Source organism: Tamandua tetradactyla, chromosome 13, assembly GCF_023851605.1.
Source record: "Tamandua tetradactyla isolate mTamTet1 chromosome 13, mTamTet1.pri, whole genome shotgun sequence".
Classification (NCBI taxonomy): domain Eukaryota; kingdom Metazoa; phylum Chordata; class Mammalia; order Pilosa; family Myrmecophagidae; genus Tamandua; species Tamandua tetradactyla.
The window spans coordinates 81,427,746-81,451,357 of NC_135339.1; the positions used below are offsets into that span (position 1 = coordinate 81,427,746).

Sequence of the window (23,612 nt, forward strand, 5' to 3'; positions counted from 1 at the left end):
TACAGGCCAAGTTTTAGACTACTTCTAGGTCTCGGGCACACACCTTTGATATATCTTCAACATATGAAGATCTCTGAGATGGGATGTGCTTAACATAAATTTGGTATTCTGGCACCAGTATTTTACCACAAGTGGGAACGTTTTGAACATGGAATATACTTAAAACCTTAAATCAGGAAAGCATGAACAGCAGTGTCCAGGAAACCCTCATTTCAACTAGTATGCAGTGATGATAATCCCACTTAAAAAGCACCTCCTGCCAACCTCCATCCTTTATACCCCCGAATAGTCTGTTTTTCTGGCTAACATTGAAATGCTAGAAGTTAAAGAACAAACAGAGGGGTAACTACCTTAATACTATTACAGTTAATTTTCTAGAGATCTCTTATGAAAAATACAACCACGTCCAAATGCACTGAAATGTAATACTTGGAACTCGTCACTTAATCTGAAAGAAACACTTCCAAAATTAACGTAAAAACGTAAAAGATGCCCAAATTTTCAATATTCAAAAAATATATGCAAAAATGATTAGTGTGACAGTTATCTTCATAAGAACATGTTGCAAGCTTGGCTAAGTAAAAGAGGTATATGGAATCCCCAAATGCACTACTGCCTAAACTTGCTTGCCTTTTTTTTTTAAAGCCATTTCTTTGACTTAATTTTTTTTATTTTCTTCATTCTACCAAGTCCTCTTTATAACAACTCGTCATAGGTTTGGTTCATTAAGCCAAATTAGGCACTTTTAAAAATTATACCACAAATCTATGTGTATTTCAAAGGAAAGGAAGGTTTCAGCATTAGTCCTAAGTTTTTAGTCTGTTAGCCACAACATAAGGAACAGTTCTTTCATATTATCCTATGTATCTCAATTAGCTCAACTTGATGCCAACCACCTGATCCTGGAAGCCACTATGGACAACTGACGCTTCAAACTGCTGGGATGTGGTGCCTTTTTGTGGGTACCTATCCCACCCTGATTGATCTGCACAACGGCTTCCTTCTCATTTAAGAATGCAGACGCTACTGCAAACCCTGAAAATCTCCTACCACATCTGTGAGTAGGCTGGTTGTTCAGTTTTCCTGTGACAACCTGTTAATATTACGAAAGAATGTTAGCTGTGAAAGGCAAGCAGGGGAAATCTAAGAGCAGGATCACAAAGCAGCAACATCAGATTTGGGGGAAAGGGGTTTTCCATTCTCCTCCTGTGCTCTGGATTCTGACTCCAAGGATGCAGAATTTGGTAGAACAGAATGGGAAACTGGGCAGAAGGGTGTTGGCAGACCAGCCAGGAAACCTACCCATACGCAGTAAATAAGCTTGAATGAACTATCTATCCATTGCAGCTTGTGATGTCACAAGGACAATTCTGCTCTAGATGCTTAAGCCTCATAAGCAGGTGATCGCCCAAATATAATCACTGGTCTTAATTTCTTTTACTTGTTATGAAACGAAAGCCCTCTCCCTAGTAAGATCCTTTCTTTTATGCCTTCCATTTATTTAAAATAATAGGTATTAAAGACAGCTGAAAATGATTTTCATCATTTTTAACAGTGAAAGCAGCACCTGATTATTTTAAAAAGCATCAATGCTCCCCCTTCTGGCCTTACAGCTGTACCAGCAGAAGTGCTCACCACTACTCAATGACAGAAATGAGGTGCTTACAGCCACATAAATTTATAATTAACATTCTCTAAAACTATAACTTGTCCAGGTTTCGGAGGGAAATCCAAAGTGATACTACACATACACAACACACACAAGCTCACACAGGACAGACGGCAGTCTTATGAGGAAAATTAAGGGATTACTCAATTAATGCAGGCATGTTAGGGAAAACATCACTTACTCTCTAAATCTTAGGTTATTTTCTCTGATAGTAAACAAAGACATAATGGCAATAATAAAACTCAAATAAGACAAACTCAACTGAATATACAAACTCATCATTAAACAAAACACTATTACCAAAAATCAACACTAAAGCAAATTCTGTAAGTATTTTATTTATCACTTGAAAAAAAAAAAACACAGCAGCAAGTTCTGTGTTGGCTTCAATAAGTTCATCTTTAACATATAGCTACTACACTCCAAAATTGAAGTCAACACAGTCATTACTACAAAGTACTTGTTGAAGAATCTATCTGAAGAGAAAGAAAATTAGGAAAAAGAATTTAAACATTTCCTCCAAACCACACATTTATAAATATTGTCATATTTAAAATGCTTGAAAGGCATGAATTCTCCATTAATGGAAAAGCAGTTCGCTATTGGCAACAACAAGAAAAGAACCTCAGCAAGTTTACCAAATGCTTTAAAATTTAAAAGCTTTATGTTTCGGATTCACACTTTAGCAGTTTTCTTGTCATTAAAATAATGACTGCAAATTGCTTTATACTCACCTTCACTCAAGTAAAATCTACAGAAAATCTCACTGTATCCAATGTTTGTAATGTTTACTGCACTTAAAAACTTTCTAAATTTAGTTAATAGTAAATACCTCAAAATACATAGAGGTATGTTCAACAGCAAACGGTGTGAAAATTGTTTCAGCACCACTGCGTTAGTCTTAAAATACATTTTCTATAACAGAACCTTACTTCATTCCAAATTAATGTTAGACAGTTCGAAATCAAAATAAACAGATCAGTTCCATACAAGATACAGGTGTTACTCAATACCTGAAGGATTCACATTTTAAATTTATTTTTTAGTTTTTCTTTTTTGTAAACAAATGATTGGTGAAATAATGCAACACCTTAAATTTCAGAAAATGGCATGGTTTTCCAACCATCTGTGGATACAGTGCATGATCAATCTATTATATAGGATTAATACAAGTTCATGCTTTTGTGTTATGGTGAAACAACATTAGTTAAAGAATCCAATTTAGATTGGTTGAAGCACAAGTATAGTAATCCTTGAAAGTGATCAAACCTATGTAAGACATGAGTTTGAATCCATTATCTCCAAACTTAACGTCGCACCGTGGTCCATCCATCTTCATCAATCTCTATTTTTGTACGACGAAGGGTTTCCCTATCTTTATCAGCTCTCCATGAGGCCTTCTCTTTTTCACCTTCTCTTTCTCGGTCTCTTTCTCGGTCTCTTTCTCGATCTCTTGAAAGGGCTGGAGGAGGTACACGACGAGGACCATCCCGTTCTCCTGCCCGATCATCTTTTCTGTCATCAGCACGTCTCCAAGAACTTACTAAAAAGTTAAAATAATAATAGTAAGTTTGTCCTGTGTTCTACTAGCTCAAACCAAACAAAATATAGGCATAGGGAATGTGAATTACCCAGAAATCATGTAGTAAAGATTAACAGTACAGAATCACAGAACTAAAACCCATAAAGCAAAAACTATTTTAATCATTTTGATACCCTAACAAAACCTCTAAAATTGCACATACTTACAGATATGACTCAAAATGTGTAAACAAAAAGCAAGTCCTTTCTGGCTCTCTACACAGCACCGTGGCAGTTGGCAAGGACAAGCGCCTTACAAAAGGTGGCAAAAAAAGGAGCCCAAGAAGAAAGTGGCTGATTCATTTTCTAGGAAAGACTGGTATGATGTGAAAGCACTATCAATGTTTAATTGTAAGAAACACTAGGAATACACTAGTTACAGTGACTCAAGGAACCAAAACTGCACCTAATGGCATTAAGGGTCATGTTTTTGAAGTGAGAATGATGAAGAATCATTTGCAGAATGATGAAGCTGCATTTAGAAAATTCAAACTAATTACAGATGATGTGCAGGGCAAAACCTGCCTAACCAACTTCCATGACATGGCTCTTCTCCACAACAAAATGTGTTCCATGGTCAAAAAATGGCTGACATGATTGAAGCTCTTGTTGATGTCAAAACTACCAATGGTTATTTGCTTCATCTGTTCTGTGCTGGTTTTACCAAAAATCATATCCAATTCGGAAGACCTCTTATGCTCAGCACCAACAGGTCCACCAAATCCAGAAGATGATAGAAATCATGACCCAAGAGGTGCAGACAAATTACTTGAAAGAAGTGGTCAATAAATTGATTCCAGACAGCATACATAAAAACATAGAAAAGGTGTGCCAATCTAACTCTCCTCTCCATGTGTTAGAAAAGTAAAAATGCTAAAGAAGCCCAACTCTGAATTGGGGAAACTCATGGAGCTTCATGGTGAAAGTAGTAGTTCTAAAAAAGCAACTAGAGATGAGATAGGTGCTAAAGTGGAATGAGCCGATACATGAGCCACTAGTCCAAGAATCTGTTTAAAATTCAGACTTTAAAAAGTGATAAATAAAAAAGTCTTATTTGTGAAAAAAAAAAAAATTACTGGCCTGGAAAATGTATTGTTATAAACCTTTAAGGCAAGGTGACAAAACTCTGGCTGAAAGAAAAATTTTTAATTATACAAGTTTTTAATTATTGATATATATAGAAGAAATACTCTTATGATCCAATTGTGCAAATAAAATATTAAAAGGCCATCAGACAAGTACTTAAGTGCAATGGTATTTTATACATGCCAAAAGTATTTTTTATTTAAGTTTCAGTTGTGTTTACCCTTTGTGTTCTTCTACCAGGTCCTTCAAAATTGTTTCTTCATTTTCATAAAATAAACTTTATCAACATATATTGCTTACTATCCACTTACTTTATAAATTTACAATGAATTTAGCGATGAGCTTACTTCACAGCTTGTCTGGTGTGTAATGTGACGGCCACAGATTCTAAACTGAGTAATATTTAGTTTATCTGATTTGAGGTATTCACTACAATTTACCAGATAAATAAAACCCAAAATACACTGGGAAGTCTCCCATCTTCACACAGTTGCATCTACATCTATACCTTCTTCGCGATCTGATCTGAGGGGAGGTCCTCTTCGGTCCCTATCATCGCGCCTTTCTCTTAGATCACGACGATCCTCTCTCTCCCGACGACGGTCATCCCTGTCCCAATCATCACGGCGACTTGAATCTCTCCAGCTAGAAGATTCCTCCGCTAGTCCTCTTCTCCAGTCACCTTCATCCCTTTAGCCATTTAAAACGACAATTACTTTCTGTTGTTAACCTACATAGGTAATTGTAAGTGAATACATTATCCAAGTTTGCAATCCAAGAGGCCACAACTGTAACAAGGATCAAGTTTAAACCAGTATTTCCAGTACAAAGGAGATCAAATGAGGACATCTGGATCTGTGCTGGAGCCCCTACGTGCAGGTGCCCATTTAAACTGAAATGAATTAAAAACCAAGGTGTTTCCTCAGTAGCATTAAACATGTTCCAAGTGCCCAATAACAAAAATGATTAGGGGCTACCATTTTAAACAGCAGACACAGAGGACATTTTCATCTTCACAGAAAATTGTACTGAACAGCGCCAGTCTATATCAGTGCAAAGCCACTTTGGCCAGAGGGAGCAAACTAGAAGTAAAAGGATTTTTCATAATGTAAGGCCATGAGAACTGATCAATTTAAACCACAGGGAAAAAGCAATCTACTGATAAAGAGACCTGAACTGATTCCATTACCATACAGCTATAGGACCAATCTATAATTACAGCTAAATGTGGGAAGGGCCAATTAGATGACCTCTAAAATTCTGAAACAAGAAGTGTTTTTTTTTTTTAACCTGCACTATTTTTCCCATAGTCTAATGGAAGGGGGTGATAAAGCAACAAAGAGCACCATTTCTCAAAAACAGCTTAGAATACATGGAGAAAAAAAATAAGGGAATTCTATCTATGGCTCTTCAAACATTTAGATAGTTTTAATATAAACGTCAAACCTAGGCCGTCTGAAGCGATCCTCTCGATCCCCGTCTCTCTCTCTGTCTCTTTCCCTCTCTCTGTCCCTTTCTCTCTCAGGGTCCTTGTCAGTCTCATCACGATCTTGATTATCTCTATCCCTTTCTTTTTCTCTATCCCATTCACGGTCTTCAGAGGGTCTTGAATCTCGAGGTGGACCCCAACTGTCTTCTCTGGCTTTCTCTCTCTCTCTCCATCCACCTATTATTTTAAAAAATAAAAATTATTTTCCATTATTGTGGCAGTAATCAAGGGAGCTTAACATTAATTCATTAGCATTCTAAAAGCTAAATTAAGACACTCCAACCTCCTCAAAAAACAAAAACAAAAACAAATCAAAACAAAAAAAAATAAGGCCATTTTCCTTATTTCACTGAATCATCAGATCCTGTTTATGATTTTTTTTTAAGCTTTTTGTTTAATTACCTTACAGAAAATTTAAATAGCCTGGGGTGAAAGTTCTATTAAGTAAAGTTATCACTGATAAACTGAGAATTAATGTTTCCCATCTGTTGTAGAGATTTTGGGTATAAAATCTGTTCTGCTCAACAAAAAACTTAAAGTGAAAGGGTTAGATCTGGATCTCTGGGAGACAGCACAATTGTAAGTTCATTTATACTCTTGCAATACTTTCAAAACCTTTGTAACTAAGAAAGACTCTTTCATATTCCTGCACTCCACTATTTACCACCCATCTAGTCATAAAACAAGGATAATTCCTTTGATCCTGCTCATTATCTTCCACTTAAGCCATAGGATATGCACACCTATGAACACTATATATTGAAGACCCAGAAGCCAAAGGAAGCACAGATCTCAAGGACAGTATATTACAGTTCTAGAGTATAATTATTAAGACCACCATTTATATTACCATGTACCAAAGCATTGTTCTAAATCTAAATATTAACTCAATCTACTCCACAGCTCTGAGGTTAAGTGCTACTTTAGCCTTTTGACATGAGGTGAGTGAAACGAGGTGAGACGGGAGAAAAGAGAAATATGCACCAGAAAACAGTAGAATAAAGGCAAGGAGGCCTTAAATTTGCATTTTAGAACATACCACTCAGGTTACTGCACAAGTAATTGTATCGGGGGTGGGAGAACTAGCAGAGACAAACAAGAGTTTAAAGAAAGACTAACAGAGGCTCAGACCTAAAAGCAAGCAGGGCGAATAGAGACACTGGTAGATTTAAGGAACATTCTAAAGACAGAACTTAAGTAAAGTTACCATTTAAAATAAAGGATGAAGGATGAAAGAAAACAGAGAAAGAAGAATTCCCTGATTTCTTAGTTTACACAATTAGGTGGTCAATGGTGCGCCTTACTGAAATATGAAACACCTGAAGATGGTTGGTGGGGAAGGAGGGACAGTGAATTCAGTTTTGGTTAAGCTGTGTCTGAAGTGAGACTTCTAGGAAGAAATATGCAGTATACAGTTGGAAATACAGGTCTGAAGCTAAGGAAAGAGGTCACCTGGAGAAGGTGGTGATAGAAATCAGACAATTGCTCAACAATAAAATGTGAAAAGATGAACAGATGTGGGACTGAGAACAGAAGAAATAGGCTTTTTTTCAGTCCCTGTGTGGTTGGCAAACGTACAGATGGATGTTTAATAAAGAGTTTTGTGTTTTGTTATTTATTTAAGAGAAGGCTGGTCCAGTATAGCGTCTGAAGATTACAGACCCTTAAAGCATGGACACAGGAAGAACAGCCTACAAAGAAGCAGTCAACAAAGTATAAAGAAAAACAAAGAACAGCAATTCATAACACAGAAACATGGGTGAAGTTAATGTGTTTTGATTGGGGGAGAGGTCGTCAAAGACAAATTTTTGACACAAAAGTCACTGCAAAGGTATTCAAGGAAAGGCTTTAAAAAAAGGAATGGATTATCTAGAAAATGATGACTAACAGCCAAATCTCAGCATGTCATTTACCTGTTAAAATTTCACTTTTTATATTTAATGAAACAAGCAGATTCTACAATGCGCACAATTTGGTTTTTTGAGTAGCAGAATTTTACCTGGCTTGCCAAATGGTCTCCACAGACCAGGTCTAGAGTCATCACCCCGTCTGGGAATTCGATCATCATCGGCACGTCTGGAGGGTCGATCATCATCAATGCTTCGCCGAGGTCCCCTATCATCATCTGTACCACGCCTGGAAATTCTATCATCATCAGTATTTCTCCAAAGTCCTCGGTCATCATCCAATCCACGCCTAGGACCTCGATCGTCATCCATACCCCGCCTGGGGCCCCGGTCGTCATCCATACCCCGCCTGGGGCCCCGGTCGTCATCCATGACCCGCCTGGGACCCCGGTCGTCATCCATGCCCCGCCTGGGACCCCGGTCATCATCAGCACTGCGCCAGGATGACCGCTCATCATCAGCACCTCGCCGAGGCCCCCGGTCCTCATCCATCCCACGTCTTGGTCCTCTGTCCTCATCTGCTGTTCGCCAGCTTCCTCTGTCATCATCCAGTCCCCGTCTAGGAGGTCTGTCATCATCCAGTCCCCGTCTAGGAGGTCTGTCATCATCCAGTCCCCGTCTAGGAGGTCTGTCATCATCTGCATGACGCCAGCTTCCCCTATCTTCATCACCAATTCGTCTGAGAGGCCTGTCTTCATCTGCCCCGCGGCGGGAGAAGCGTTCTTCATCAGGACCTCGTCTAAGGCCTCTGTCATCATCCATGCCACGCCGGGGAATACGATCATCGTCTGGTCTCAGAGCAGACTCTCTCTCATCTTCATCCCCCAAACGTCTTGGTCGATCTTCATCTCTTTTAAGAGGCCTCTCTTCATCCCGCCCTTCTCCACGTCTCCACTCCCTACAGAGCAACAAGTCAAGCATTTTTAAGAGTAAATTTAAAAAGCATACAGTCTTCCTTGTGTTATTTATTTCACTTGTTTTTAAAAATCACTTCAGTCTAAATTCATTAATCCTGGTCTAGAAAAATATGTTATCCTAATCAACAGTAATAGAAATCCATTGTACCACATCAACAAATAGGTCAATAAACAGATAACTGCTTCAAACAATTAAAAGTATATGTACTGGGCGGGCGATGGTGGCGCAGTGGCATGTTCTTGCCTGCCATACCAGAGACCCGGGTTCAATTTCCGGTGCCTGCCCAAGCACACACACACACAAAAAATAGTATGTGTATTTTACCTATAGTAACTTAGCAATTTCTAAATCTTCCACAATGAATTTTCAAAACTTAATTTCTCAACAAGCATTTGGACAGCATTCTTGACTATCATTAATAACTATCTTAAAGGGTGGTTCAATCTACTTAAGATATTTAAAGGAAAAGAAAAATGTTAAGGAAATATTCACTCATTCTTACTCTAACTCCAATACTGTTAAGGAATAAAAAAAAATATCTAAAGCACATATTACCCCAGAAGCCTCCAGGGCAGTAATTAACAGCAGTGTTGAAATAAATTGCCAAAAACTTTTCAGCAGTACTTAGGCATGCACACACCTCTTCACATTTTCCTTTCCCAACCCCTACAAAATAAACCAAATTTAAAAAAATACTGATAAGTTATTAACAGGACCTATGATAGCTGCTCCTATTCTCCTTCACTCCACTTACTTTTCTGGTGGGCCTCTTCTCCACTCAGACTCCACTTCAGGCCCTTTTCTCCACGTGCCTTCTGAATCTCTATCTCCCCAGCGAGAGTCCTACTTGGACCAAAGTTAAGAAACAATACACTGTTAACGTTAATAAGCAACAGACTGACAATTCTTTATTATTACAACTACTGATATCACTAGCCAAACATTATTTGTACTTAGTGATCTCAAGCCCTTTTTAAATAAGGAAATTTTTAAATTTTATTACTTTTTAAAATCTGAAGTACAGACCAACAGGTCAGTGAAAGTGGTATCTTCATGTACTGTGGGTAGCACTATAATTTGATAAACCACCACCACTGGCAAGCCACTGGGCAGCACTAACATGGAATTATTAAAAGGCCCACAGAAAGTTCCTTTGACCTAGAATTTCCTTTTGGGACTATGTGAAAAAAAGCCAATGCACCAAAATATAAGCGACCATGACCGCTAAGCAAAAAAAAATTAAAAAAAAAGCGTGGAAGCAAAAATGAAATATCTAATAGGGGATGGTCAAATTTATTTCCCTCTTCAAAATATCCTGTCATCATTAAAAATTATGGAAAGGGCATGGGAAGCCTCTCAAAACATTTACATAAATCTGGTAAAACATAAATCTGGTACAACCTGGCCCCAAAATTTAAACATGCATACCCTCTGATTGACAAAACTTAACTGTTACTACTAACATAATCTAAGGTCATAATCAGACAAGATTGCCTTAGAAGACATAATATGGAAGTGGGGCAGAGGAAAAACTACAGAAATAATTCAATGAGGCTGAAAACCCCAAATAGGTGAATGAGAGGACCACCATAAAAAATAATAAAAAAAAGTTGGGCGGGCCACGGTGGCTCAGCAGGCAGGAATGCTTGCCTGTGATGCCAGAAGACCCAGGTTCGATTCCTGGTGCCTGCCCATGTAAAAAAAAATAATAAAAAAAATAAAGCTCTCCAATAGCCTGTATAGATGAGTAGCAGTGAAGGACAAAAGTGACCAAATAATAGGTTGGTCCCTGCCATCGTGACTACTGACTCTGGGATAACTCTTAATATGGGAGTAGTTATGAGACTTCCTCAAGTAGGAATGTGAAAGAAAACAAACAACAGCCAATGTAATTTATGCTAACTACAGGGGACAGAAATGTCACACCCAGAACTCAAGTTCCCAAACACTTACTTGCCTAGCTTGCAAACTAAACTCAACAGGAGGATAGGTTATGAAACGGTAAGGTTAAATTAGAAAATCAGGAGATTTTTAAGGATGGCTATGACACTATAAAGAAAAAAATAAAAACAACAACAACAAAAAAAAACAGGAACAAAAAGAAACAATTTGCCCCCAAAATTTTTCAAATCCTTTGGATAAGATCAACGAGCAGGATGGGTCTGTTGACGAACATAAAACTGAACAGGAATCACTCTCTTTATTCCAATCATCAGTGAAAATTCCAAACACTTCCAAGGAAAAACACAATATCTAACACCTACAGAAGAAACAAGACCAAGACCAGTACTAAGAACTCTCTTCTGTAACACTGTGTACTAAAGACAGTGAAGCAATGGTCTCCAAATTTGAGGTTAGAAGATTTTGAATTGACCAAACCACTGTTCAACTATGAGAGGAAAACAAAGATATTCTAGGAAAAAAGACAATAAAATTTAGATGGATCTGAGGGGGAAAATGTAATCACTGTAAGAATAAATAAAATTAAAATGAACTAAGAAAAGTTCCTAAATTCGGCAGAAAACAATCTAAGGAGTGGCAAGTACACAGAAACAAATAGAAAACTCCAAATGTAATGTAAGGAATAAGATCAAATATAACAGTTATCATGTTAAATGTGAATACATAAGGCAAAAGAATTATCATTTGAAAGGGGGGAGGGATAAAAACCAAAAACAAAACATTGAAAATGAAGAGAAAGATGAACACAGTTTGCAAATGCTAACTAAAAGGAAAAAGTAAAAATCAATCATCATGACAGGTAAACAAAACATCTTCTGCATAAGATGAACTTTCCATGAATCACAAGGATGCAAGTAAAACAATGAACTACTAATTTCATACATACACACATAACTCTGTGCCCAAAACATTCTTTTCACACACCATGGAATATCTAAAACTTAAAATGTGGCCCTGTTTCAGGTTAAGAGAATATATATTGGACTTCTGGAGAATATGGCGGCTTAGTAAGATGCGCGGATCTTAGTTTCTTCTCCAGGACAGCTACTAGGGGAGTAGAAACGACACAGAACAGCTCCCAAAGCCACAACAGAGATAAAACAGACAGCGTACCCCATCCTGGAACGGCTGGCTGGCTGAGAGAAGCCGCTCGGGTGAGATCGCCGAGGCGCGCGGGCTTCACCGGGCGGGGCGGCAAGCAGCCGGAGTCACTCCCTTCCCCCTTCCCGGGCTGGCTGGGAGAATTGGAGAGGAGGTCCCCTGAAACCGCGGGGGCTGGCGCCCACACCACGCGCGGCCCCCCAGACCAACTGAGAGAATTGGATCGGAAATCCCCAGGCCGCGGAGAACGATGACGGGTGGGGGAGGCCCCTTCCAAACCCGTGACTCCCCAGGAACGTGCACTCTCCCGGGCAGGCCGCTGCCGCTGGCGCCCTCCCGCCACGCTTGTCGCCCCAGGCCGACTAGGAAATTCGGACGGGCGCTTTCCCGGGCTGCGGCGGCCAGCAACCCTCTCCGCATTCGGACCCCGGGCCAGCTCAAGCCGCTTCGGCTAGCGAACCTCCCGGACGGCAAGAGTTTTCGAAAGTTAAAGGTCCCACAGCACCTTTTACTGGTGGGACCCGCAGACAAACGTGTGCCACGAACGCCACCTACTGGGCAGGATAAGAAAAACAGAACCCAGAGATTTCACAGAAAAATCTTCCAAACTTTTGGATCCAATACCCAGGGAAATCTGTCTAAATGCGCAGACGCCAACAGAAGATAACGGATCACGCTCAAATAATTGAAAATATGGCCCAGTCAAAGGAACAACCCAATAGTTCAAATGAGATACAGGAGCTGAGCCAACTAATGCTGAATATACGAACAGAAATGGAAAACCTCTTCAAAAACGAAATCGATAAATTGAGGGAGGACATGAAGAAGACATGGGCTGAACATAAAGAAGAAATAGAAAAACTGAAAAAACAAATCACAGAACTTATGGAAGTGAAGGACAAAGTAGAAAAGATAGAAAAAACAATGGATACCTACAATGATAGATTCAAAGAGACAGAAGATAGAATTGGTGATTTGGAGGATGGAACATCTGAATTCCAAAAACAAACAGAAACTATCGGGAAAAGAATGGAAAAATTTGAACAGGGTATCAGGGAACTCAAGGACAATATGAAGCGCACAAATATACGTGTTGTGGGTGTCCCAGAAGGAGAAGAGAAAGGAAAAGGAGGAGAAAAACTAATGGAAGAAATTTTCACTGAAAATTTCCCAACTCTTATGAAAGACCTAAAATTACAGATCCAAGAAGTGCAGCGCACCCCAAAGAGATTAGACCCAAATAGGCGTTCTCCAAGACACTTACTAGTTAGAATGTCAGAGGTCAAAGAGAAAGAGAGGATCTTGAAAGCAGCAAGAGAAAAACAATCCATCACATACAAGGGAAACCCAATAAGACTATGTGTAGATTTCTCAGCAGAAACCATGGAAGCTAGAGACAGTGGGATGATATATTTAAATTACTAAAAGAGAAAAACTGTCAACCAAGACTCCTATATCCAGCAAAATTGTCCTTCAACAATGAGGGAGAAATTAAAACATTCTCAGACAAAAAATCACTGAGAGAATTTGTGACCAAGAGACCAGCTCTGCAAGAAATACTAAAGGGAGCACTAGAGTCAGAACCGAAAAGACAGAAGAGAGAGGTATGGAGAAGAGTGTAGAAAGAAGGAAAGTCAGATATGATATATATAATACAAAAGGCAAAATGGTAGAGGATAATATTATCCAAACAGTAATAACACTAAATGTTAATGGACTGAATTCCCCAATCAAAAGACATAGTCTGGCAGAATGGATTAAAAAACAGGATCCTTCTATATGCTGTCTACAGGAAACACATCTTAGACCCAAAGATAAACACAGGTTGAAAGTGAAAGGTTGGGAAAAGATATTTCATGCAAATAACAACCAGAAAATAGCAGGAGTGGCTATACTAATATCCAACAAGTTAGACTTCAAATGTAAAACAGTTAAAAGAGACAAAGAAGGACACTATATACTAATAAAAGGAACAATTAAACAAGAAGACATAACAATCATAAATATTTACGCACCGAACCAGAATGCCCCAAAATACGTGAGGAATACGCTGCAAACACTGAAAAGGGAAATAGACACAAATACCATAATAGTTGGAGACTTCAATTCCCCACTCTCATCAATGGACAGAACATCTAGACAGAGGATCAATAAAGAAATAGAGAATCTGAATATTACTATAAAGGAGCTAGACTTAACAGACATTTATAGGACATTACATCCCACAACAGCAGGATACACCTTTTTCTCAAGTGCTCATGGATCATTCTCAAAGATAGACCATATGCTGGGTCACAAAGCAAGTCTTAACAAATTTAAAAAGATTGAAATCATACACAACACTTTCTCGGATCATAAAGGAATGAAGTTGGAAATCAATAATAGGCAGAGTGCCAGAAAATTCACAAATATGTGGAGGCTCAACAACACACTCTTAAACAACGAGTGGGTCAAAGAAGAAATTGCAAGAGAAATTAGTAAATACCTCGAGGCAAATGAAAATGAAAACACAACATATCAAAACTTATGGGATGCAGCAAAGGCAGTGCTAAGAGGGAAATTTATTGCCCTAAATGCCTATATCAGAAAAGAAGAAAAGGCGAAAATGCAGGAATTAACTGTTCACTTGGAAGAACTGGAGAAAGAACAGCAAACTAATCCCAAAGCAAGCAAAAGGAAAGAAATAACAAAGATCAGAGCAGAAATAAATGAAATTGAAAACATGAAAACAATAGAGAAAATCAATAAGACCAGAAGTTGGTTCTATGAGAAAATCAATAAGACTGATGGGCCCTTATCAAGATTGACAAAAAGAAGAAGAGAGAGGATGCAAATAAATAAGATCAGAAATGGAAGAGGAGACATAACTACTGACCTCACAGAAATAAAGGAGGTAATAACAGGATACTATGAACAACTTTATGCTAATAAATACAACAATTTAGATGAAATGGATGGGTTCCTGGAAAGACATGAACAACCAACTTTGACTCAAGAAGACATAGATGACCTCAACAAACCAATCACAAGTAAAGAAATTGAATTAGTCATTCAAAAGCTTCCTAAAAAGAAAAGTCCAGGACCAGATGGCTTCACATGTGAATTCTACCAAACGTTCCAGAAAGAATTAGTACCAACTCTCCTCAAACTCTTCAAAAAAATCGAAGTGGAGGGAAAACTACCTAATTCATTCTATGAAGCCAACATCACCCTCATACCAAAACCAGGCAAAGATATTACAAAAAAAGAAAAAAAGAAAACAGACCAATCTCTCTAATGAATACAGATGCAAAAATCCTCAATAAAATTCTAGCAAATCGTATCCAACAACACATTAAAAGAATTATACATCATGACCAAGTAGGATTCATCCCAGGTATGCAAGGATGGTTCAACATAAGAAAATCAATTAATGTAATACACCATATCAACAAATCAAAGCAGAAAAATCACATGATCATCTCAATTGATGCAGAGAAGGCATTTGACAAGATTCAACATCCTTTCCTGCTGAAAACACTTCAAAAGATAGGAATACAAGGGAACTTCCTTAAAATGATAGAGGGAATATATGAAAAACCCACAGCTAATATCATCCTCAATGGGGAAAAATTGAAAACTTTCCCCCTAAGATCAGGAACAAGACAAGGATGTCAACTATCACCACTATTATTCAACATTGTGTTGGAGGTTCTACCCAGAGCAATTAGACAAGAAAAAGAAATACAAGGCATCAAAATTGGAAAGGAAGAAGTAAAACTATCACTGTTTGCAGACGGTATGATACTATATGTCGAAAACCCGGAAAAATCCACAACAAAACTACTAGAGCTAATAAATGAGTACAGCAAAGTAGCAGGTTACAAGATCAACATTCAAAAATCTGTAGCATTTCTATACACTAGCAATGAACAAGCTGAGGGGGAAATCAAGAAACGAATCCCATTTACAATTGCAACTAAAAGAATAAAATACCTAGGAATAAATTTAACAAAAGAGACAAAAAACCTATATAAAGAAAACTACAAAAAACTGTTAAAAGAAATCACAGAAGACCTAAATAGATGGAAGGGCATACCGTGTTCATGGATTGGAAGACTAAATATAGTTAAGATGTCAATCCTACCTAAATTGATTTACAGATTCAATGCAATACCAATCAAAATCCCAACAACTTATTTTTCAGAAATAGAAAAACCAATAAGCAAATTTATCTGGAAGGGCAGGGTGCCCCGAATTGCTAAAAACATCTTGAGGAAAAAAAAACGAAGCTGGAGGTCTCGCGCTGCCTGACTTTAAGGCATATTATGAAGCCACAGTGGTCAAAACAGCATGGTATTGGCATAAAGATAGATATATCGACCAATGGAATCGAATAGAGTGCTCAGATATAGACCCTCTCATCTATGGACATTTGATCTTTGATAAGGCAGTCAAGCCAACTCACCTGGGACAGAACAGTCTCTTCAATAAATGGTGCCTAGAGAACTGGATATCCATATGCAAAAGAATGAAAGAAGACCCATCTCTCACACCCTATACAAAAGTTAACTCAAAATGGATCAAAGATCTAAACATTAGGTCTAAGACCATAAAACAGTTAGAGGAAAATGTTGGGAGATATCTTATGGATCTTACAACTGGAGGCGGTTTTATGGACCTTAAACCTAAAGCAAGAACACTGAAGAAGGAAATAAATAAATGGGAGCTCCTCAAAATTAAACACTTTTGTGCATCAAAGAACTTCATCAAGAAAGTAGAAAGACAGCCTACACAATGGGAGACAATATTTGGAAATGATATATCAGATAAAGGTCTAGTATCCAGAATTTAATAAAGAGATTGTTCATCTCAACAACAAAAAGACAGCCAACCCAATTACAAAATGGGAAAAAGACTTGAACAGACACCTCTCAGAAGAGGAAATACAAATGGCCAAAAGGCACATGAAGAGATGCTCAATGTCCCTGGCCATTAGAGAAATGCAAATCAAAACCACAATGAGATATCATCTCACACCCACCAGAATGGCCATTATCAACAAAACAGAAAATGACAAGTGCTGGAGAGGATGCGGAGAAAGAGGCACACTTATCCACTGTTGGTGGGAATGTCAAAGGGTGCAACCACTGTGGAAGGCAGTTTGGCGGTTCCTCAAAAAGCTGAATATAGAATTGCCATACGACCCAGCAATACCATTGCTGGGAATATACTCAAAGGACTTAAGGGCAAAGACACAAACGGACATTTGCACACCAATGTTTATAGCAGCATTATTTACAATTGCAAAGAGATGGAAACAGCCGAAATCTCCATCAACAGAAGAGTGGCTAAACAAACTGTGGTATATACATACGATGGAATACTATGCAGCTTTAAGACAGGATAAACTTATGAAGCATGTAATAACATGGATGGACCTAGAGAACATTATGCTGAGTGAGTCTAGCCAAAAACTAAAGGACAAATACTGTATGGTCCCACTGATGTGAACAGACATTCAAGAATAAATTTGGAATATGTCATTGGTAACGGAGTCCAGCAGGAGGTAGAAACAGGGTAAGATAATGGGCAAGGGAGTTGAAGGGATACAGACGGTGTAACAGGACTAGATACAAAAACTCAAAAATGGACAGCACAATAATACCTAATTGTAAAGTAATCATGTTAAAACACTGAATGAAGCTGCATCTGAGCTATAGGTTTTTATTTTGTTTTGTTTTGATTTTACTATTATTACTTTTATTTTTTTCTCTATATCAACATTCTATATCTTTTTCGGTTATGTTGCTAGTTCTTCTAAACCAATGCAAACGTACTAAGAAATGATGATCATGCATCTATGTGATGATGTTAAGAATTAATGATTGCATATGTAGAATGGTATGATTTCTAAATGTTGGGTTAATTTCTTTTTTTCCGTTAATTAAAAAAAAAAAAGAGAGAAGGGGTAATTGGAGCTGAAGGGATACAGACTGTACAACGGGACTGGATATAAAAACTCAGAAATGGACAGCACAATACTACCCAACTGTAATGCAATTATGTTAAAACACTGAATGAAGCTGCATGTGAGGTATTGGTTTTTTGTTTTTTTTTTTTGTTTTTTCTTTCTATTATTGTTTTAATTCTTATTCTGTTGTCTTTTTATTTCTTTTTCTAAATCGATGCAAATGTACTAAGAAATGATGAATATGCAACTATGTGATGTTATTAAGAATTACTGATTGTACATGTAGAATGGAATGATTTCTAATTGTTTTGTTAATTCTTTTTTTAATTAATAAAAAAAAACCCATAAAAAAAAAGAGAATATATATTAAATTCCAAAACGTTAGAAATCTTACAGAATACTTTCACTGCTAATGAAGTGAAATTAAAAATTAGCAGGAAGAATATAAAAACCAAAAATCTATCCACATATACGTATAAAGCAGGGGATTTAAAATTATTATCAAAACCTCCAATAAGGAGAAGAATTTGATACAGGTATAGCACAGAAAAAGGAACAATCAGAGAAAAAAAGCATACAAGAAATCTTTTAGCTATTAACCTCTTACTAAAAAAAATAGTATTTTTTGCTCAAGGAGCAGAACAGGCACTCCAAGCGAAAGGAGGAGCAGGTAGATGTCACAGACATATATGACAGGGGACAGAAATGTCATATCCAGAACTCAAGTTCAGCTCAGAAAGGCTGAAGCAATCGTGGTTTAGGAATTGGAACGCGTGGCAGACCAAGTGACAAAGCTTTGAACGTGATGGCATGTTTACTATCTTTGACTCTGTAATGAGTACCAAGTAAGAGAAAGTTTTAAACTCAAGAGCAGGTGTACAATCAAATATACATTATGAGAAATCAAACAGGCCAAAGTGGAGAAAGGTCTAAGATTACAGTAAAGACTGTAATCAAGCAGACTAGTTAAGGAGTACAGGCAAAAGAAAAAGATATGAATTAAGGCAATAGCTGGAGGGACAAAGGGGAACACAGGGACAGATTTCAAACCGTCTTTATGTGAGGAACAGTACCACCAATCAAGGGAGAGAATTCAGAAGATACAAAACAAAGGAAAAAAGGTCCACTTTGGAAATGAGTACATATTAAAAATAAATATTTGGAGCAGCACTTGAACCACTTCGGAAACTAACTGCAGATTCTGATTCAGGAGGTTTGGGTCTGGGACAGGGATTCTGCATTTCTAACAGGCACCCAGGTGATGCTGATACTGCTGTGTATCAGCCACACTTAGGAGCACCAAGGGTTTAGAGAACTCACCTCACTTTGCTCCATGAAGTCATAGCAACTCCTTTCAAGACCACTAGACCAGCCCCAGCTCAAAGTACTAAAAGATGCTATTTTTTTAAAAATCTTAGTTTATGAAATTCATTCTTACTGACAAGTATTCTAAACTGAAGCCTTAAAAAACCCAGCTTTCCTAAGACATGTCTATTTTTTTTTCCTTAAGAAGTATCTGTCTTTGGAAAAATAAATCAATACCATCCTTTAAAAGAAAACATGTGAATATAACTGATTCAAAACAGAACACCTTGACATATGCCGCATAATGCAAAAAAAACTGACGGACAAACCTACATCACATAAAAACCGCACAAATGTAATGATTTTTATAATCACCTTCCTAGAAAGTGGATCATCACCAAGCCTTCTCTCCTCCTCTCTACGACGTTCTCTTTCTTCAATTTCCAACTCTCTCTGGCGTTTTTTCCTTTCGACTTCTTCTAATTTCTTGACACGCTCCTGATACTCCCGTAGCTCTTCTTCACGTTTTGCTCTTTCAGCACGTTCCCTCTCTTCACGCTCTATATAATTTATCAAGTTACAAAGTGTGCCTTCCACCTGCATCTTTCCCCCTCATTCTAGGTCTACTTTTCTAGTAACAAGACAATCACCAGAGTACTGATGTAATTCTTTACGAGAATTTCTAATTGTTTACTATCTGCTAAATGACAGAAGATACTCAACAAAACAAAAATTCTGCTACATTAATAGGTTTGTAATGACTTCAGAAGATAAGAGAATCCCTTCCGCACTCCTCAGCATCTGGGATTCACAATATGGAATTATATGACAGGCTGCCTCTGGCACACATTCCTTAAAAACGTTAACACCTAAATAGGATACAGCAACAAAAATTATAAAAACAGCTTATTTATATTTAAAAGAACAGTTTAAAAAGTAGAAACAACCTGTAGAGAATATAACATCCTCAAATGAGGACAACCAAAAGTTACATTCCCAGATTCAGAGAACTGAACTAATTAGTTGCAGTGCCAATTCTCCTGATACCTGTGTTTTTTAAATCAGAAAGGCTGCTCTCAACTTGACCTAATCTTACCCTTGCCGCACCATATCTGCCAATCCTAGTCTTGGAGTTACCTTTTAGCATCTGTTCTTCAGCCCTCCTCTGCTCCTCCTCTTCTTTTTCTCTATAGTAAGTTACTCTACGTTCTTCTTTACGCTGCCTTTTACGTTCTTCCAAGCGACTATGTCTTTCTTCTGCTAGTCGCTCTTCAAACTGCTTAAGCTTCTCCTGAAATTGAACAGATAAGAACAAAAAAGAGAAAAATGACATTTTTTTTCAGGAGCAAAAATCTAGCAATAAGCTTTAAAATTAACAAAAGAGTCACAACTTTCTTGGAACCACAGAAAATCTTCAAGAACAAAAACCAGAATTTCCAAATGACTACAAATTTATCTGGCATATCAAAATTTTTAAAAATTAAGTTACTGACAATACTATCCATCATTCAATGGATTTTTACATAAAATATCAAATCATTAAATTAGAACTTGAGATCAAGATACTTTAATCAACTTTTTTTCCTCCCTTAATCAAACAGTAAGCAAAGCCGACGTTATGCATCAAGTCCACTAACTTTCATCTTCAGGAAATTTGATTTATAGAGATGACTGGCTATTTAATCTATAAAATATTATTTCAATGACAGTTTTTGGTAAAATATTATCTGAGAGAGCATTACAAATTTTAACTCAGAAAAAAATGTACCACTGCATTAAAGAATGATCTTTAGGGTAAAACTGAGAAGTTCACCACATACTTTCCCCTGAAATCAAAAGGTTCACCTCATAAACAGACTGCCGTGCTGCCTTGAGTCGCATTACAAATAAATCTCTGTCTTCAAGCATTCGTGACATTCGATTCTTATGTTCAAGAGCCTTTTCACGTTCTAGCTGCATAGTTGTAATCTGCAAATACAAAACAAAGATTTAAATTCTAAAGCATTTATTATTTGATACTAATTTATCAAATTCCTCGAAGAATGAGAAACAGCTCCTTAGCCCTTTCCATCTTGCCACAGAAATGAAACACTATCATCTGTGCCAAGAGGTCTCCAAGAAGGTAATTAGGGACAAATGGCAGTCGAAAGAGTCCTTGAGTATCTATAAAATGTGCAGCCGCATGGTACTAGACATTACAAAGGTGTAACTTTAACATCTATTGTAATACTAAATAATGATCAAAGGTATCTCTTCTTCCTTAAAAATAAGTGGTGGATTATTAATGAAGATTGTCATTTTATGCACCAAGTGAAGAAAAAAACAGGTTTCCAAGGAGAGAATGTAGCAGATCATCCTAGTTATTTTATTTGATCTGCAGTACCTGTCTTTCTTCTAATCAGTTTTCAATATTTATACATTCAGAGTTAGCATAAAAATTCTAACTTCTTAAAAAAAATTCCAGGAACTGACAACACTTGACCCACATTCCCCAAACGGCAACAATGAGGTAGACCAAAAGGGTTTGCATTTTCCATACCACAGTTCTGCTCGTGGTTACTTTTTTGTTAACTGGGGTCAGCCTACTCATTTTGTTACATATTTGGCCCCTACAAGCAATTATCGAACACTGCTTTTGTATCATCAGGTTAATGTAACACAGAAGAACAAAACTATAAAATGAGCTGTTTAGTCACATATTGTAGGATTTTATTTATACAGAATATCTAGAATAGAAATGTCCAAAAGGAAAGACAAAAAGTAGATGAGTGGTTGCCCAGGGCAGGGGTGGTGGGGAAAGACTTCTAATGGTACGAAGTTCCTTTTAAGGATGACAAAAATGTTCTTTCTCTAAATCAGACTGTGGTAATGGTTGTTCACAGCTCAGTGAATGCAGTAAAATCATGAACTGTACATTTTAAATGGCTTTATTATATGGTATGTGACTCATTCTGTAAAGATATTTTTTTAATGAGCTGTTTAGCTGTCAGCTGTTCTTTGTATTTTACTAGTTTTTAACATCTACTGTGAATATTCATCTTTACACAAATGTTCATATGTAGTCATTAAAGCACCATTTCTATAAGAAAAATCAATCTGAAACCTCAGCCCCATTACTGGCAGAAGGATTTTTTAATGTCTCAAAGCATTACAATTAAACGATAAACTTACTCTTTCTTCTTCTTGTTGTTCCCACAGATCCATGTCTTTAACTCTCTGTTCTTCATAAGCACTCTTTATCAAAGGGATTTCTTCCAAACGTTTAGCTCTTTCAAAATAGTCAATCTGAATGATATGAAAATACAGTTTTTTTTTAATCTCTTATTTTAACTTGGCCTGTTAAAAGTTAGCCAATTCATTCATTTACCTTCTTTTCTTGATTTTTAAGGCGTTCCTGAAGTTCCTTCTTTTCTTTTTCCAGTTGTTCTACCTGTTTAGCCATGATGAAATCTGGATCTAATTCTTCAAGGTCCTGAAAAGTAATATAATTACACTGGCATTTGTAAGAATATAAAACAAATGCATACAAGTCAATAAAAGCAAGCTCACAACTTTCTAGAAACATATACTAAATTATTTTTTTACAATGGTTTTTTTCCCACTTGATTGTATAAGCTTAACATCAATTTCTCACTTTTCAAATCCACAAATTAAAGGTATTTACCTAAACTCTAATTCAATGAGGAAGAGTGGTTAAAAACTGCAGATAGCAATTAAAAGCAAATGCTTACTTGCAGATTTAATGTCCAAAATGTGTAAAATAACCAAATAACCTAAAATAAGCCAATTGTAAACAAGTGTGGCTTTTAGAATTCAGAAGAATTAGATAAAACTAAAAACTTAAATATTAAAACTTAAATATTAAGTTAATACACACTACATACTTCAATATCAATATCTTTGAATGCTTTGGCACCCAGTTCTGTTTTCTTGATCTGCTCCAAACGCTCACGAACAGTTTTCTTTTTTATTTGTTCATGTTCCTGCAAAATACGCTCCTTCTCTCTTTCTTTTGCCTCCTGTCGTAGTCTCTCTTCTTCAGCCTTGCGTACTTTCTGAAGCTCAGCTTCCCTCTGCTCCAATTCTTCTTTCTCACGCTGAATATTCAGGCTTTCGAGGCGCTCCTTCCTTTCCTCAATTGTCTGACGGCGAGCCAAGATACGTTGATGCTCTTTTCGTGAGTTTTTAAGGTACGCAGTAACAGCCAACTGATGCTGTTCTTCTTTTTCTTGCTTTAAAAACAAATGAATTTTTAAAAAGACAAAAAGTTACACAGCATGGTACAGGCACCACACACATAAAAAGAGATAATCATGATGCATTACCCTTATATATGTTTGCATCTAATAATGGAAGACAACACTATTTAAACCATTAGTTTCCAGTACCAAATACGGTGGTGCTACACCTATTCAGTCTTGTAATACAGTGACATAGCTGAAAAACCTTAATTTGCTGGGTAACTTAAGTATTCAAGCCAAAGAAGAATAGTACGAGTCCACAAATAAGAAAAGAGATAAGCAGAAAGGAAAAGCCCAAACATCGCACACCACTATTTTGTGTGTTTTATAAAGCATTATCCATATTTTATTACATTATCTGTGGTTTATTCCATGGAAAGCAATTCACTTTTGAGTATAA

At 37.2% G+C, this 23,612-nt stretch overlaps 1 protein-coding gene and 1 pseudogene across 1 annotated transcript in view; one reads left to right on the top strand and one right to left on the bottom strand.

The window, feature by feature from the left end:
- Positions 1-1,988: 1,988 nt before the first annotated feature.
- The window catches only part of EIF3A (eukaryotic translation initiation factor 3 subunit A), a 38,975-nt gene continuing 17,351 nt past the window's right edge, over positions 1,989-23,612 (bottom strand). The window contains exons 12-22 of the mRNA XM_077126178.1: positions 22,856-23,203; positions 22,339-22,443; positions 22,143-22,256; positions 20,817-20,939; positions 20,109-20,262; positions 19,347-19,531; positions 9,405-9,493; positions 7,825-8,630; positions 5,783-6,002; positions 4,845-5,026; positions 1,989-3,212 (exon numbers count right to left, since the gene is read on the bottom strand). Of these exons, the coding sequence (XP_076982293.1) occupies positions 2,977-3,212; positions 4,845-5,026; positions 5,783-6,002; positions 7,825-8,630; positions 9,405-9,493; positions 19,347-19,531; positions 20,109-20,262; positions 20,817-20,939; positions 22,143-22,256; positions 22,339-22,443; positions 22,856-23,203 (2,562 nt within the window). The 3' untranslated portion in view covers positions 1,989-2,976. The remainder of the gene's footprint in view (positions 3,213-4,844; positions 5,027-5,782; positions 6,003-7,824; positions 8,631-9,404; positions 9,494-19,346; positions 19,532-20,108; positions 20,263-20,816; positions 20,940-22,142; positions 22,257-22,338; positions 22,444-22,855; positions 23,204-23,612) is intronic.
- LOC143654588 (small ribosomal subunit protein eS1 pseudogene) lies at positions 3,423-4,505 on the top strand (annotated as a pseudogene).